The 17,087-nt window shown below is 35.6% G+C and overlaps 1 protein-coding gene across 1 annotated transcript in view; it reads right to left on the bottom strand.

Moving 5' to 3' along the window:
• The window catches only part of ADAMTS6 (ADAM metallopeptidase with thrombospondin type 1 motif 6), a 79,574-nt gene that overhangs the window by 42,912 nt on the left and 19,575 nt on the right, over nt 1-17,087 (bottom strand). Inside the window, exons 7-8 of the mRNA XM_049648884.1 lie at nt 13,716-13,879; nt 13,137-13,275 (exon numbers count right to left, since the gene is read on the bottom strand). Coding sequence (XP_049504841.1) covers nt 13,137-13,275; nt 13,716-13,879 — 303 coding nt within the window. The remainder of the gene's footprint in view (nt 1-13,136; nt 13,276-13,715; nt 13,880-17,087) is intronic.

The following is a 17,087-nucleotide window of genomic DNA, read 5'->3' on the forward strand; positions in this document are numbered from 1 at the left end:
ATGATCTATTTTCCTACAAAGGTTCTCTTGTCCAGTGAGAGGAAGGAATACCCAAATTAATCACTGCTCTAGCTATATATCAGGAAATGGTTTTTAGTATTTTGAAATAGCATATACCCCAGGAAAATGATCACGAAGTCCAGTAAGCTGCAAGTGAGTCCTGGATGGAATCTTTTATCCACTGTGCTTACTCTAGGAGATGTTGATAGTTCAACTGAAGAACATAGGATCTTGGGCTCAGCAGCTACATTCCTAGGGCCAATCCTGAGTAAAGGCTCCAGAGACCATAGTGCCTCTCAATTTCCTCGCCTCCTTTTCAATACCTTCTCTATTCCCCTTATAAGCTGCTCAATGTTCTCATATCCCATCTAGATCTTCTTTTAGAGAATTAAATAATTTTGTAAACTCCTTTGTAACAATATTTGGAAATATATTGCCTTTCACAGAACAGTTGATCATTTTAAAAGTAGAGAGGTGGGCATTCAATGCACATAAATTACCGCCTGAATTTCACTTGAAAGAATGACATGTGGTAAACTAAGAAATAAATGGGGGAGGTTAAAGGCAGCAGAAAGATTTTCTAGGTCTTTTCAAATCTACTCTTAAGACTCAACATTCCAGAGCTAGCCTACTCAGTAAGTGAGCAATCTATAACCGTATGTGAATGAGTCAATAATGGAAAGAGAGGTATAAATGTATCCTTGGGATTGAGAGGCTAACCAACATCTAGATAATCTAACCTAGTGGCATAACTCATCATATCAACCCAAAAAACAGTTTTCTGAAGAGGAAGGGGGTGGGGGGATGTTAAAAAGTTAGAGCTTATACTACAAATGTGGCTGGTGGCTAAGGCAGTAATTTACTTAACCACAGCATCTATAAAGTAGCTACCAACCAAGACAATACTGTATACCATAATATACAGGACACATGGCCAGTAATATTAATTGAATCTAAATCTTCATTGTAGATAGCATCCAAAGAACAACAAGCACCAGGGGAAAAAAGTCTCTCTGCTCTGCCTCTCACTGATGGAATCTGTGACTATTGGCCAGACACAAGCATTTGCAGGGCAGAGTAAAGCCTACCTGCCTTGACCTAACCGCTGACACCCAGGGTACCAATCAGTTCCACCCATATGCTTTCTCCTTCTGAAGTTCTTCCTGCCAGTTTTTATTTTTCATAGGCTTCCTTTCTCATCTTTTCCTTCTGTCTGAAGCAAGACTAGATGTTCCAGGGAAATACAGGATTATTCAGAAAAAAAAAAAAAAAAGGACACAACTCTAAAATATTATATTTTTCTTTGAAAGATTTTATTTTCAAGTAATCTCCACATCCAACATGGGGCTTGAACTCACAATCCCGAGATCAAGGGTCACATGCTCTACCCACTGAGCCAGTCAGATGCCCCTAAAATATTGTATTTTTCTACAGTAACAGTGTTTAGTGATGGTAAGGTAGGGTAGGGGATACACATACTGCATTTATTTGAAATCATACTATCCCTGGAGCGAATTTCTATTATTCATTAGTTATTAACAGTAATTTCTTCCTTGGAAAGTGTCTAACTTAACACACCAAATTCCTACTATGTCTAAGGCATGGTTTTTCATTATCATAGGAGGGCAAATTAGTCAAGGGACAAGTCTTGACTTCAATGAGATTACATTAAAATGGGGAGAATAAGGCAAGAAACAATATGATTATATTATGGAAAATACCTTATCTAATAAAATAATGCATTTTCAGGTCTAATAGTGTTAGTTTTACAGCCTCCCTATTTTGTTATATTGTTGTCTGATTTCTCTTCCTCTGATCTTCACTGATATTAAGCACTCTTTTCATAGCCACAGGTCTATAATTTTGTCCCTTTTCACTTTATCTTCTTATTATACCTATTTGTGAGTTCTAAGTAGTTTAGGGAAATAACCTAAAGCAAGTTTTCACTCTCCTTTGTAAAATGAGACCATCAAATTAGGTCATTTCTAATGTTTGCTCCACATCCAAAATTCTACGAAAATTGTCTCCTCTTTTCTTCGTCTCCAATTCAATTGTTTAATTTTATTCCCTTTTAGGTCCACTCTGCCCCATATTCTACAGAATATTAAGTCTGGAAAACAGGCATTTGTTAGATTCCTTTATTTGTGTAGTCTTGCTTCAGTGCTTGAGTTCTTACCAGTAGACATACACATCGGAAGGGGCAGACATGTCAGGAGGCAGAACACTAACTAGAAATAGAAACTTGTGACAGTCAAGCTTCCTATGAAGAACTGACTCATGTTACACTAAAAAGAAATCTCTGTGATCCGTAGGATTTTTTTTGATATTTTATTACAAATTTTAGAGAAAAGGGGCACGTGGGTGGCTCAGTCTTAAGCGCCAACTTTGGCTCAGGTCGTGATCTTGCAGTTCGTGGGTTTGAGCCCCAAGTCAGGCTCTGTACTAACAGTTCAGAGCCTGGAGCCTGCTTCAGATTCTGTTGTCTCCCTCTCTCTCTGCCCTTCCCCCATTCATGCTCTGTCTTGCTCTCAAAAATAAATAAAAACATTTAAAAAAATTTTAGAGAAATGATGTTGATAGTCCAAGAAGACCTGGAGCTTCTCCTACACACTGTGAGGATTTACTACCAACAGAGAAGATTTTCTTTTACTATTATTTTTTCAAAGATTTTATTTTCAAGTAATCTCTACACCCAATATGGTGATCGAACTTAAAACCCCAAGATCAAGAGTTCACATGCTCTACCAACTGAGCCAGGCTTTTAAAGACTTTCTTTTAATTATATATAGCACCTCTTTCTTTCTTAGAACCAAAGAGTAAATATTTCAGATTTCAGTTATAAAAAAGCTGTATAGCTTTTAAACTATTTATTTCCTCAAGTAAAGAAAAAATGGGAATAGTAATATCAGAATCAACAGTAATATTAATAGAATAAAATTGAGATGATGTTTACCAGTAAAAAATGCTTAATTTTTTTCAAAAGCATTTTATGCATAATACCTTGTAAAGATGTATAATATTATGACTGTTAAAAATGTTATTTTGGACAGAATTTTTGTGAAGTGAAACATAACCTGTGACACAAAAATCACTAATACAATAGGAATGTACTTCAACTTTGCTTTCAGCCTTACCCAAGTTTTTCAGTGAGCTAACATGTATGCAGGTCCAATCATGTTAGGGAAGAATATAATGTCTAAAGCAATAGAAATGAGATGAAATAAGAAAGAAAAGAGTACTAGGGAAAATGTTTTGTGGTAGCAGAGACTTCCTGCCTTCAGCTATACATCGTAACATAAGAGAAAATGCAGAGTAAACAATAAAAACTGTCAGGTTATCAAATTAACTTTTATATGTAAGACTTTTTACATGAAATTGGAAATTTCAAATAATATTAAAAATACACAGAAGAATTAAAAAACAATTTTAAGTGTATTATATAGGGGAAGCCATATGCTTAAGTAAAAAGATAAATAGAAATAATTATTATAGATAAATAAATGAGCAAACATATTAACTTCCAGAACTGTGAACCAAGCAAGAGCATAAGTTTGTCTAGAGAAGTTACTCTTCTTAAGGGCATGCTATATGAGAACTGAGCCAGGTGCAATTGATGGCTATAGAGCCTAGGCTTTCAGGAGCTGTGATGTTCATAGATGCCCTGCAATGATGCCTGGTACACCTAAGCCCATATATTATAGGGTACTCTTCCTTCCCGACATTGAAAATGACCTAAAAGAAGGGGATAGCAGGAGAAAGTGAATAGGGGAAAGCCATGGTCAATGCAATGATAGACTCCTGTCTAGTCCCACAAGTATTTTATATTTCAAAGACCAAAGAGAAAATTTGGGAACAACAAACAGCTGAATGCACATCTTTATTATTTCTAAACTCAAGTCACTTTTTACAAGGGGCTTGTATTATTAAAAATATCACTGTGATCTAGTTTATGTCTAAGTTGGTATATACAGAAATCAAACATAAAATCACTCTCATAGTTTCAAACAATAGTACATTGTGTAACTTCACACAGAAATGATCTATTATAGGGAATTTTTCTCAAAAACTAACTATATAACTACATTTCTTAAAAGGGAAATAAAATGGCAATGAATAAAGTGCTTTTAATTATTCAAACTAAAATTTCCATCTGCTATCTTTTACTTAACTCTGAAAGTGACTTTTGGATGGTAAATCCCAAACCAAAGAGAAGCAAACTCAGTTATAAGATTCAATTTCTTAATGTCTTTCATACTTAATTTCAATCTCAAGTCTACTTTGAATCTTAAGAAACAACTGTATTTTGCTTTCCTCTCTACTCCATTTTGGGACTTCTCCACTCTAAGTTTGTGTCAAAGTTACAGTGTAGATGTCCTTTATAAGCTTTAACACATATTAGTTATTATTATGATGATGTCTATAAAAGTCAATGCTGGAAACACTTGTTTGATTGAGGCACATTCTGTTAGCTCACTAATACTGTGAATTGGCCATTATTAGTTTATGTTAAAATGTTAAAAATGTTAACATGTTAAAAATGTTTGGTATGTTGGGGTGCCTGGGTGGCTCAGCCAGTAGGGCATGTGACTCTTTTTTTTTTTTTTTTTTTTTAGAGAGAGCATGAGCAGGGGAGAGAGGGAGAGGGAGAGGGGGAGGGACAGAGAGAGAGAGAGAGAGAGAGAGAGAGAGAATCCCAATCCCAAGCAGGCTCCATGCTCAGGGCAGAGCCTGCCACTGGGCTCAATCCCATAGCCGTGAGATCATGCCCTGAACCAATATCAAGAGCCTGGTGCTCAACCAAATGAGCCACCCAGGCACTCTGAACATGTGACTCTTGATCTGAGGGTTGTGAGTTCGAACTCCATGTTGGGGGTAGGGACTACTTAAAAACAATTTTTTTAAAGGTTATTTATTTTATTTTGAGACAGAGAGGGCATGGAGCTGAGGATGGACAGAGAGAGAATCCCAAGCAGATTCTGCACTGTCAGTGCAACACTGATGCAGGATTCGAAACTCACCAACTAAACTGAGATCATGACCTGAGCTGAAATCAAGAGTTGGATGAGTTGGACGTTCAACCGAGTGAGCCACCCAGGCACCCCTAAAAATAAAATCTTAAAAAGAAAAGTTAGGTATCTTAGAATTAGCAAAGAAATTAAAAGAACATCGCTGAAAATGTAAAGCATTTATCTGTTTGGTACTATGAGAGCTGTTCTCTTTTAGTCAGGTATGAGTATTAGCATAAATATTGTATTATATATTTTTTTAATAATTACTTTTTAAAGACAATTTAAAAATTATTGTTATAATGGAATTAGTATACTTTTAAGGGCACCTTTTGCTTGCGTTGTGCCATTTTTGAAAATGAAATATATAACATGAACACATAGTGCTTACATAGAAACAATGTAGAAATATCCAACTTTTTAAAGAGGCCAAGGCAAATCTGCATGATTAAATAAACTTGAAAAGTCTGTCATTAATAAATGGAATAGTGTAGATTTTTACATAAACTTGTTAAGTAGTAGATTGCAAAGACGAATTTGCTATAGGGTCTTTTTAAATATTTAGGTGTGTTCTTCTATAAATTTTTTCTTTCTTTCTTTCTTTCTTTCTTTCTTTCTTTCTTTCTTTCTTTGTGCTTTAATCACCTACCAATCTTGATCTGAACTAACAGAGACAGAGAAAGGAAACATATTCAGGACATATCAGAAGGAAAACTTAATACAGTTAGGAAGGAAAATTTTACACAGCATTCAAGACCTCTAGTTCCTTAACTGGAAGTACGAAAGAGGCTCCAATTTTAAACACTGAACATCATCATACCCTGATTAAAGAGTTTACATGCATTTTTTTTTCTTTCATAAAATGAAATTCAACTCATTTGGAAGGATGGGAGATGACTGATTTTTATCCACTTTAATGACACTAAATTTTAACCTCAATCAAGAGTTCTCAAACTTTCTTGGTTCATGATACCAATGTGTCAGTAATTTTTTCACAACCCTAACCCTCCTATGCAGAAAAAGAAAAATCTAAGAGTTTTATTTATTAAGTAGTTAGGTCCAAACAACTTAGTAATAATCGGTGTGGTATATGCCCGATGTCACTGTGTTACCATTGAAAATATACAATATTTTGCTGTGCCTTTTGTGAGTCTGCTGCAGTGTTCTGGGCACCATAGCGCAGTTTGAAAAATATGGGCCTACATCAGGAAAATACAAAATAGTAGTGGTTGGAAACTATGTAAAGCATCTTAAAAATATTAAAGAGTAGAAACCAGGTCCTATATGTGTAAGAATTCAGATGAATTAGGTGAAATCATAAAAAAAGGTCAATTAAAAAAACTGTTCTAGTGAGAAAGAAGAAACATATAGAATATTTTCTAAGTCTATATGCTACTCATGCACACACACACACACACACACACACACATACACACACACACACACACGGCTTAAGATGACATCCAGGGAAGAAAAAGAAAAATAAATAAAATAAGCATGAAATATATAAGAAAATTTGATTAGGCTATGTAAATGTAAAAGAAAAATAATGGTAAAATTTTAAGTGGTCAATAACAATTGACCAGAAACATTCCTGAATAACCCTGTAGTATATATATGAAAAATCTCTATTTTGATCTCCAAATAAAATCAAAATTGCCTATAAAAATAAACCTGTCTCCCTCCACCTCCTCCTCAATCTTAATATAGCTTTAGCTTATCTTTTCTCCCTGACCTGCCTGCCAAGCAGTGTTCAACAATGAGATGCCTCTGATTGCCAGCAGAAACTTGACCAAAATGAGTTCTTTGGTATGCAATCTTTGTACTTTCACATAAAGAGAAAGAAAGAAAACCCTAGACAAATTTAGAGAAAATAGTCAGAAGTGTCAATAGAGCCAACTGGAGGTCAAAGACTGTATATTTAGGGTATAAATTTAAAATTAATGTAATTAATGTAAATATTTATGTATTTCTGACTTTTCTTTGTATCACAAACAAAGCATTCTTAAGACTTTCTTTTTAACAGAACAGGTACAAACTTGAATGCAACAATACAGCATGGACTCTCAGTTAATTGGCTTTGGAGGCTTTGCTTTAAAACATAAGGGTTGCTTCAAATAAGAGGGGGGTTAAAGAGACTTTGGGGTAGAAAGAAAATGGTTTAAATGATGGGAAATGAGAGCACATCCAGAAATGTAGGGAAGGAAATGATCATGAATACTGTCTGTTTGCATTTTGCAAAGATTCATTCCCCAATGAAACAAAAATTTCCTGTAACAATAGATGACCTTCTCTAGAACTATGGCACAAGGAGAAAAAAGAATGTTATTGTTTTTCATAAATATTCAGTTAAAACAGGAGCCATATGCCTCTGACTTATGGGTCTAAATTAAAGTTGGTTGAGTGTACAACCACTTATTCACTGTAACTCCATAAGTACCACAAAAATTTCAAATTAGAGGAAGAACTTCAGAAAACCTACTTAGCACAATTTCACTAGATCTTAGCCAAAAGACTGAGAAGCACGGTTGCAGCTAGTTTTAAAAGCATTGATTAGATGCTTATAAATGATCCATCAGGTAAAGAAGAAAGCACATAAATAAACTGAAGAAAAAAAAAACCTTTCTAAAGGCATATCCAATCTGATGGCCACACTAAAGAAAATTATGAAATTAACCGGAATTCTATTACATTTTTACTTTCTCCTCTGATGTCCCATTCTACTTTCCAACCCCAGATACTTATAAATAAATCTCATTATGTTTGCATTTAACTAGTAGCTCATTAAAAACAAAGATGTGAGTTAATGCTACTAATGGTATTTGCATCTGAATGTAAATTATTTGAATACTAAACTTTCCATCAGCCTCAATGGCAGTATTTTTTTTTCTACTAAGACTAAATTTATTTAATAACCCAGTAAAATTTTTAATTTTAAGTATCTAACAGTATAAAAAGCACAGAGCAGATTTGTAGATTTCTAATGTGTTAGTACAAAGTATATGACTACATACAGTGCAACCTACAGGCAGAGGGGTGGAAGGGGGAAAAAGAAGACTGTGGTTGAGGTCTAGTAATGAATAAATAAATACAGAAGTAGATATGACTCATATTATAATATATTCTACCACAAATGCTGTAGCCAAAATGTGCAATTTTTTTTTTTTTTCAGAATAATGGAAGATGGATGATAATGGCTAGGACTCTTACAATATACCTCAAGGGCTGTGGGAAAGCCAACCCAACCCACTATGCAGTCTTTGCACATGCATAGTTTGTTCAATGGCAGTATTTCTTAACCTTGGCTGCACATTTGAACTACCTAGGGAGTTTTTGAAAATCTGATGCCCCAGCCACACTCCTGACAAATTAAATCAGAATTTCTGGGGGCAAGCCTGAGCATCAAAAGTTTCAGTGCTCTCTAGGTGATTTGAAGGTAGGACCAAAGTTAAGAACCATTCCTTTAGGTAAAGCATTTGAAAAAATAAAACTTCAAACTAGTGAAGGAGATTTTTTTGAGTAGGGATATATCTATCATGTTGCTCTATGGAGGTGGCCAACTGGTGGTAAAGCTCTGTTCAACATAAGGGACCATCTTTAATAAGAGAGAATGTTACATTTAAATAATCACTAGACACAGGTGCCTGTGTGGCTCAGTTGGTTGAACATTGACTTCAGCTCAGATCATGATCTTGTGGCTTGTGAGTTTGAGCCCCGCATCAGGCTCACTGCTGTTATGCAGAGCAGGCTTCAGATCCTCTGTCCCCCTCTCTCTCTGCTCCCCCCCCCCCATTCACACCCCCCCTCTTTCAAAAAAATAAAGAATTAAAATTAAAATTAAAAAAAATAAAAATCACTAGACATTCAATTTATAAGTCTTGATTTTGGGAAGTTACTTCACTTCGTTTTATCTATAAAATAGGAATAATAACAGCAATGCCTAGGCTCATGGTGCTGTTGATTATGATCAAATATAACAGGGTGCCAGAAAATGTTTTATAAACTATAACATTTTATTTATTATTACATGGCTGAGCAGTGGAACCATTTATCATTAAAAAGACTAGCTATAAGGTAGGTTACAACTGTAATATGGATTACCACCTCAATGATTTGTCACTTTGTTTTAATAAGCATTTACTTTATGAAATCTAAGTGTCTGGCTCAGTGTTTCTCAAAGTATGGTTCCTGAACCAGTAGCACCAGCATCAGTAGCACCTGGATACTTATTACAAGTGCAAATTCTTGGTGTCTATTCCAGACCTACTGATTCAGAAATTGGAGGCAGAACCTAGCAATCTTGTTTGAACAAGACATCCAGGTGATTTTGATGTTCAAATCTGAGGACCACATATCCAGCCAAATATTAGGAAAAAGCAAATATGTATGACTAAAATCAAAGAATGAATACATAATATTTGTTATTTTAATCTTTAAAAGCTGTACTGCAAAGATACAGTGGCATAAATTACTACTTTAAAGAAAGCCCCTAAATCTCTGTATTTAAAAATAATACAATTCTAGGGGCGCCTGGGTGGCTCAGTCAGTTAAACGTCTGACTACAGCTCAGGTCATCATCTCACGGTTCATGAGTTCAAGCCTCACATCAGGCTCCATGCTGACAACGTGGAGCCTGCTTCAGATTCTCTCTCTCTCTTAGAAAATGAATAAAACATTAATAATAATAATGATAATAATAATAATATAATTCTCTCTACCCAGCCAACTTTATCAACTAACACATTAATCATGAATATAATGGTAAGATATAAATTTGAGAATCAGATAAATCACAGATTTATCTGTGCAACACTCTGGATAAGGAATAAAGGAACAAAACTCTAGGAGGAGTTAACAGTGGTTCAGAAGATAGTTACGTTTTAATTCAGTGGACTTGGATTTCTCTCAGGAAAAGTCACAACTGTATCTTAAAAATCACCTTTATCCTGAAGACAACACCCCATAGCATCTCAATGCTCTTATTCAGGCCAAGGAAGTGTTTCATCATTTACTCAGAGAAAAGACCATTACTTAGACTGAATCACCAGCAATGTTTCCTACAGCATTAGATTTGTCACTGGGTCTGCTAAGCAACAGAGAAAAACAGTCTCAAAACTTCTTATCTTAAAAGATATCATATGAGAAATCTATCAACATCATTCCCAAATTCAAAGTTTGTCATTTACCACTAATAAAACATATGCAGGACAGTCATAGGTGAGGACACCAAGAGTCTTGTGAGATTGCAATAGAAAGTTCTTTGAGACCTTTCTTGTTTAATCTTTTTTCCATTTTTAAAGGTTTTGGTGTCCTCAAGACACCCAACACCACCCTAGAAAGATCAAAGTGAAACATCCCAATTAAGAACTGCCACCTCCTAAGAAAATTAACAATTCCAAACTCTCATTTCCTACACTGGAAAAAACTAGCACGAATAAATAATTGCCAGAATAATTAGTTCCTTTTGCTCATCCACTCATCTACAAACCTTTCTTGACTGCCTAGCATATTCCAGATAGTATTCTAGGTGCAAAGTGAGTCTAGGGAGATGCACAGATGTCAGTGAGGGAGGAAGAGATTCTAAGTGTCTAGGATTCAGTTTCTCAGTCAACCAAATCAGTAGTACTCAAACTCGAGCAAGCATCACAATCACCTGGAGAGCTCGTTAAAACATAGACTGTGGAGGCCAATTCACAGTTTCTATTCAGTAGGTCTGAGGTGGGGCCCCCAAATTAGCACTTTCTAATAAATTCTCAGGTGATGTTGATGCTGCTGGTCCAGCAACCACACTTTGAGAACCACTTACCAAGCAAGACAAATGGCAGCTCTTCACACTATCCCTGCCAACAAGTACTGTACGTGTCTCTTCCAAAGAAGGCAATGGCCTCATGACTGCTGTCATAATCACACACAAGTGAGCAGAATTCCAGTTGCCAGAACCACCTCAAATATCTAGGACCAGTGGCTCCAGAACAAAACGAAGAAGTTCAAAAAACAGAAAATTCTCTTTCCAGGGGCTTTTCTCCCTCTTTGTTTTTCTTTTTGTTTTATCCCCTACCACAAGAAATCATTTTTGTATTATGATTTCTCGATGCCAGTGTTATGGAAAAGAATAAAACTCCTTTAGATTTTTCATACATCTCGAATACAAAGTTTTTCTTCTAAATTCAGTTCTTACAGCCTAACCCCCACCCTTTTTGTTGAACTATCTCCTTTTTGAACAAAAGAATCCTAGGGTTAGAAGGAACACTGAGAATTCACTTAATCCCTCCTTGGCCTCAGACAAGACTGTGTCTAAATCATCCCCAAATATAGCAATTTTCAGTACAAAGACGAACAGGCACTAAGAATTTCTCATTCAACATTCTGTCACAGAATTGAAGATACTAATATACTTTTCTTCAACCTTTTCTCCTCTGAGCTAACCAACTTCAACAGTTAGACTTTCCTCATTAGACTTCCTAAACTTTATTCTAACTCTTCTTTAACAACTTTATCCTACCTTATACTCCAGGGTCTTAATCATGTATATACTGATATCATAAAGACTTTTTTTTGGTATGTGAAAGGGATAAGTTAGCTTACAGATTGAATAAAAATGAATTTATTGGAACAAAGAAACATATCTGTATAAATGCCACCAAAATATAATAAAATGGCATTCACTTGAACAATTAATTTCAAATATCCTTTATTTTATTAAAATACATAGTAATGCTTTATCATTTTTAGAACTTTACAATATAAATCACTAGCCATTTCACACATAAAATGGGTGGGAACTAGAGATCTTCTAAAATAAGCCACAAATTATATATAACCATGTTTTATGACACCTCACATAGGAGAAGAAATTATTATTATTATTAGTAGTAGTAGTATTAATTTGTGGGTTTTTTGATGTTTTATATACTGCTTACTGCTGAAGTTGGAGTTATAGCTAAGCAATGATTTAATTCTGTATGAGTCTGAAAATATTGAACATATTATATAATAATCTTTCTGAGAAAATAATTTCTCTGATTCCAGCCTTGAGAATCAGAGGTGTTTAGAAATTCAGTGAGTACCAGACAAGATAGGGTAAAGTCCACGTTAAATCATATGTTTCTGGGCAGTTTAGAAAGGGAACATAGGTAATACATTGTCAATGGGGTAAAATGGGGTGATTCACTTTACTTCTATTCCTCCCATTCTAAATATCACTATTCAAAATCAGTCTTTCTTTTTGGAATGGTGAGGTACTCTAACCCAGCCTAGGCCTGACGGATAGGGTCGTTTCCTCGTCTATTGGGACCAAGGTGTACGGTGGAGGCGATGCATTTAGTCTCCAGAGAGAAGGAAGATGCTGCTTGCACAGCACTTCTACTCACCAGTCCATGCAGCAGCAAGGGTGTTGGCTTTGAAGGAAGCCAACTGTCCTGCTCTCCCAGCCAGAGGTAAAGAATTGCATTGGTGGCCACTAGAGGGAGGAGGATTAGGAATAGAGTAAATTGTGGGGAAAAGGCACCCATGAAAAACGCACATGGGACAACCAACACATCACCAACCACCGCCTAGCAGCTACCTCTCTGAGGGACTATAATGGGGTCAGCATACATCATCAACCCAGAGACCCAGACACCAGGAATTATTGTAGTATCCCAGTATATAGCCCCTTAACTTTGATGGCTGGAGAAGGGAGTTTGAATAGGTTTGTGGGAAACACACAAGCACACAAACACAAACACGCTAGCACACAGACATACATTCTCATCCCCCATTACAAGAAGTTGCATCTGTGCCGTCTGATTCTTGCTCATTTTCTTATTTAAAACTCTTGATGTTCTTTACCAAGAATGTGTTCACGAAAAGCAAACAGCCCACCTTCAAGATAGTCTTGGGAGAAGCACCAGCAGAGACACTCATTGTGCCAAGATGTATTTTACCAACAAATCTGTACAAATTACACGAGGTTAAAAACAAACGGAATATAATATAATTAAAGCAAAGTTTCTTTTGCTAAATTACAGCTTGAAGCAAACCTGCAAGAAATGTTTCCAATTAGCTTCTTTAGCAAACACAAAGCATAGCTCAGAATATATTGTGCTTTCCGTCCTGCCCTCTGGGTGGGCTGCCTAGTGGGTGTCTTACCTCCAGCACAAGTAGCTGAGCATTCTGACCAAGGCTGATGATTCCATGTAAAGCCAACTTCATTGTCTCCACTGCCAGTACGAGTGATGGGAACATTGAACTTATACCTAATTCCCAAATTTTGTTCCTGAAGCAGAACCTGCCATTGAAAACAACTGGTGAAGATAGTTAAAATACAATGAGGCTTCATTCAGATATTTATCATTTCTTTCGAAGAAGAAAATGTCATAAAGTAAGTCTCATAGGAAATTTAAGATAACTTTTGGAACACATGCACTTATATTGAATTTTCCTCCCCCCATTTTCATGGGTAATTTAGAGACATTTCCCTCATCTGCCTTGTTTGGTTATAAAAATATTATTCAAGCAGGCACTGAGAAAATAGTCATATGGAAAGAGCAATATGGCCTAACCTTACACAAATTTTATATCCTTAGGCAAACCATTTTATCTTTATTAAGATAAAGATTTTTATCTTTAATTTCACCACCTGTAAAACAGAGATAATAAAGCCTGCTCCTCAGTATCTCACAGGGCAAATAACAAATAGTAGAAATTAAGAGGCAAAGACACATTTACCATGACAATGAGATTTTCCGAGGTGGGACCTAGAGCTTCCAAGGATTCTGGTTCATCAGTTGGTCTCTTGTAGTGAAAAGCTGTCCCAGCAACATCAAACTTCCTAGGCCAGTCAATAGTCCAGGCGCCATTAATATAGTAATCATCTCCTTCAGATTTCAAAGCTAAAAAAAAAAATCACAGTCTACCTAAAAATGTGAAACCTCATTTACCACAGTGCCCCTTATTAACTGCACTGGAGTGTACAATGAATAGCCATTTCCATTTTAGAGATGGGATTCTTGACCATTTTCTTTCTTTCTTTCTTTCTTTCTTTCTTTCTTTCTTTCTTTCTCTTTCTTTTTATCTTTATTTTTGAGACAGAGAACGAGCAGGGGAGGGGCAGGGAGAGAGTGGGACAGAGGATCTGAAGTGGGCTCCTAGCTGACATCAGAGAGCCTGATGTGGAGCTTGAACTCACAAACCATGAGATCATGACCTGAGCTGAAGTTGGACGCTTAACCCACTGAGCCACCCAGGTGCCCCTTGACCATTTTCTTAAGCACAAATTAACATGATAATTTTCCATGTGAATGTCAAGAAGGTATTAATGACATTTATAATGTCATTAATGAAAAGAAAGGAAAAATTTACCTGGAATAAACACATGGAACTAGCAAGAGAAAATATAACAAAAGGAATAATTGGGGATGAGAGTGAGAGTAGGAAGTAGACTTTCTTGTCTAAAACTTAAAATGATAATTATGTGAATATGAGGTAAAGAGAACTTGTGGTATTGTCACACAGACAAATAGAACAAGGAGCCAAACAAACAGTTAAGAAATAAACCGAAGTGAATGCAAACTGGTACAGCCACTCTGGAAAACAGTATGGAGGTTCCTCAAAAAAGTAAAAATAGAACTACCCTACAACCCAGCAATTGCACTACTAGGTATGTATCCAAGGGATACAGGTATGCTGTTTCAAAGGGGCACATGCACCCCAATGTTTATAGCAGCACTATTGACAATAACTTAAGTATGGAAAGAGCCCAAATGTCCATCGATGGATGAATGGATAAAGACAGTGTGGTATATATATACAATGGAGTATTAGTTGGCAATCAAAAAGAATGAAATCTTGCCATTTGCAACTACATGGATGGAACTAGAGGGTATCATGCTAAGCGAAATTAGTCAGTCAGAGAGAAAGACAAATATCATATGACTTCATTCATATGAGGACTTTAAGACACAGAACAGATGAACACAAGGGAAGAGAAGCAAAAATAATATAAAAACAGGGAGGGGGACAAAACACAAGAGACTCTTAAATATGGAGAACAAACAGAGGGTTACTGGAGAAGTTGTGGGAAGGGGGATGGGCTAAATGGGTAAGGGGTATTAAGGAATCTACTCCTGAAATCATTGTTGCACTATATGCTAATGAACTTGGATGTAAATTAAAATAAATAAAGAAAGAAAAAGACATAAAAAAAGAAACATAAAAAAAAGAAATAAACCCAAGTACATATGGGAATTAGTATATGACAAAGGAAACATTAATCGACATGATATGACAAAAGAAACATTAATTGGGGAAATTAGTAAAGGAAAGATAATAAGAAATGGGACTAAACAAAAGACTAACCTTTTGGGAAAAAAAAAAGGAATTGCTGAATTTATATCTCATTCTTTACATGCAAATAAATACCACAATCCACTCTTAGGTATAAAGCCAAAAGAAATGAAAACAGATACCCAAACAAATATTTGTATACACATGTGCATAGTAGTACTATTTCCAATAGCCAAATGTGGAAACAACTCAAATACCCACCAATTGTGGCATATATAATACAGTGGAATACTATTTAGCCATAAAAAGGAATGAAGTATTGACACATGCTTCAATATTATGCTAAATGGAAGATATTTCAAAATATTTATCAAAAATATTATGCTAAACCAAAGAGGCTAGGCAGAAAAAGTCATATACTATATGCTTCCATTTTTATGCAATATCCAGAACAGGTAAATCCATAGAGACAGAAAGCAGACCGGTGGTTGCCAGGGGCTGAGGAATGGAGAGTAATTGCTTGATGGACACACAGGGTTCCTTTCGACACGACAAAAATGTTTTGGAATGTACTAAATGCCATTAAATTGTTCATTTGAAAATTATTACATTCTTATATGAATTTCACTTCAATAAAAACAATGAAAACATGAGAGAAAAATAAATGCCAGAAGGGTAAGTATTTAAATGTAAACACAGTTAAATAATAAAATGCTAGAAAGAAAGTGTGGGAGAACTTAAAAAAATAACATTGGGGTATGAAAGCTTTTCAAGCATGACAAAAACCTCAGAAACTATAAAGAATGTTTAATAAATATGCATGCATAATTTTTTAAACCTCTATAGAAAAATGATGAATTAAAAAGTTAAAAAATATGTGATTGGAAAAAGGGTCATTAGCTCTACTATACAAAAACACCTATAAATAAATAAGATGATAATTTTGATAATGATTACACAATTTGACAATGACAAACATGACAGCTTAATTTTTTGTTAGCATGATACCTTCTTCAAAAACTTTATCAGGCCAGATGAACCAACAGGCCAAAAGGAACTAAAAGGGTCCTGGTGCACAGAGCCTCTGAGTCTCTGGACCTCTGCCATGTGTCTTTAATACTATAGACTATTTCCATTCCTCCAACCCTATCTGCCTGGCAAATTACTTGTACTTTCTTGACTTCATATATGTTGTGAAAATTCATTTAATTGTCAAAAATAAATTGAATTAATCTTATGAGATAGGAACACACAAACCAATTTTAAGAATTATTTAGTCTTAAATTTTTCTTGTACTTTGACATTTTTATTTTTGATTCTTCTAGTAGTTTTTGTCTCATTTAACACATCAATTTTACTTAGACTATATAAAATATCTGAGACTGTATAATATGAAGTAGTAAAAATAAAAATAAAAACAACCCCCCTACTGCCAGAATCTTTGAATTCTCCTTCAATTTTAGCTCTCATTTCCCATTTTCTCAACTAGTTAATGAATGGATCCTAACTTGCTTTTGCTGGTAGTATTCTACAGTCCAGAAAAATACCAAGCATTTAAGAAGAACTGAATAAGAATTTACTGAATAAGAGGGGCGCCTGGGTGGCTCAGTCAGTTGAGCAGCCGGCTTCGGCTCAGGTCATGATCTCACAGTCCGTGAGTTCGAGCCCCGCGTCGGGCTCTGTGCTGACAGCTTAGAGCCTGGAGCCTGTTTCAGATTCTGTGTCTCCCTCTCTCTGACCCTCCCCCGTTCATGCTCTGTCTCTCTCTGTCTCAAAAATAAATAAACGTTAAAAAAAAATTAAAAAAAAAGAATT

This window comes from Panthera uncia, assembly GCF_023721935.1.
Source record: "Panthera uncia isolate 11264 chromosome A1 unlocalized genomic scaffold, Puncia_PCG_1.0 HiC_scaffold_17, whole genome shotgun sequence".
Lineage (NCBI taxonomy): Eukaryota > Metazoa > Chordata > Mammalia > Carnivora > Felidae > Panthera > Panthera uncia.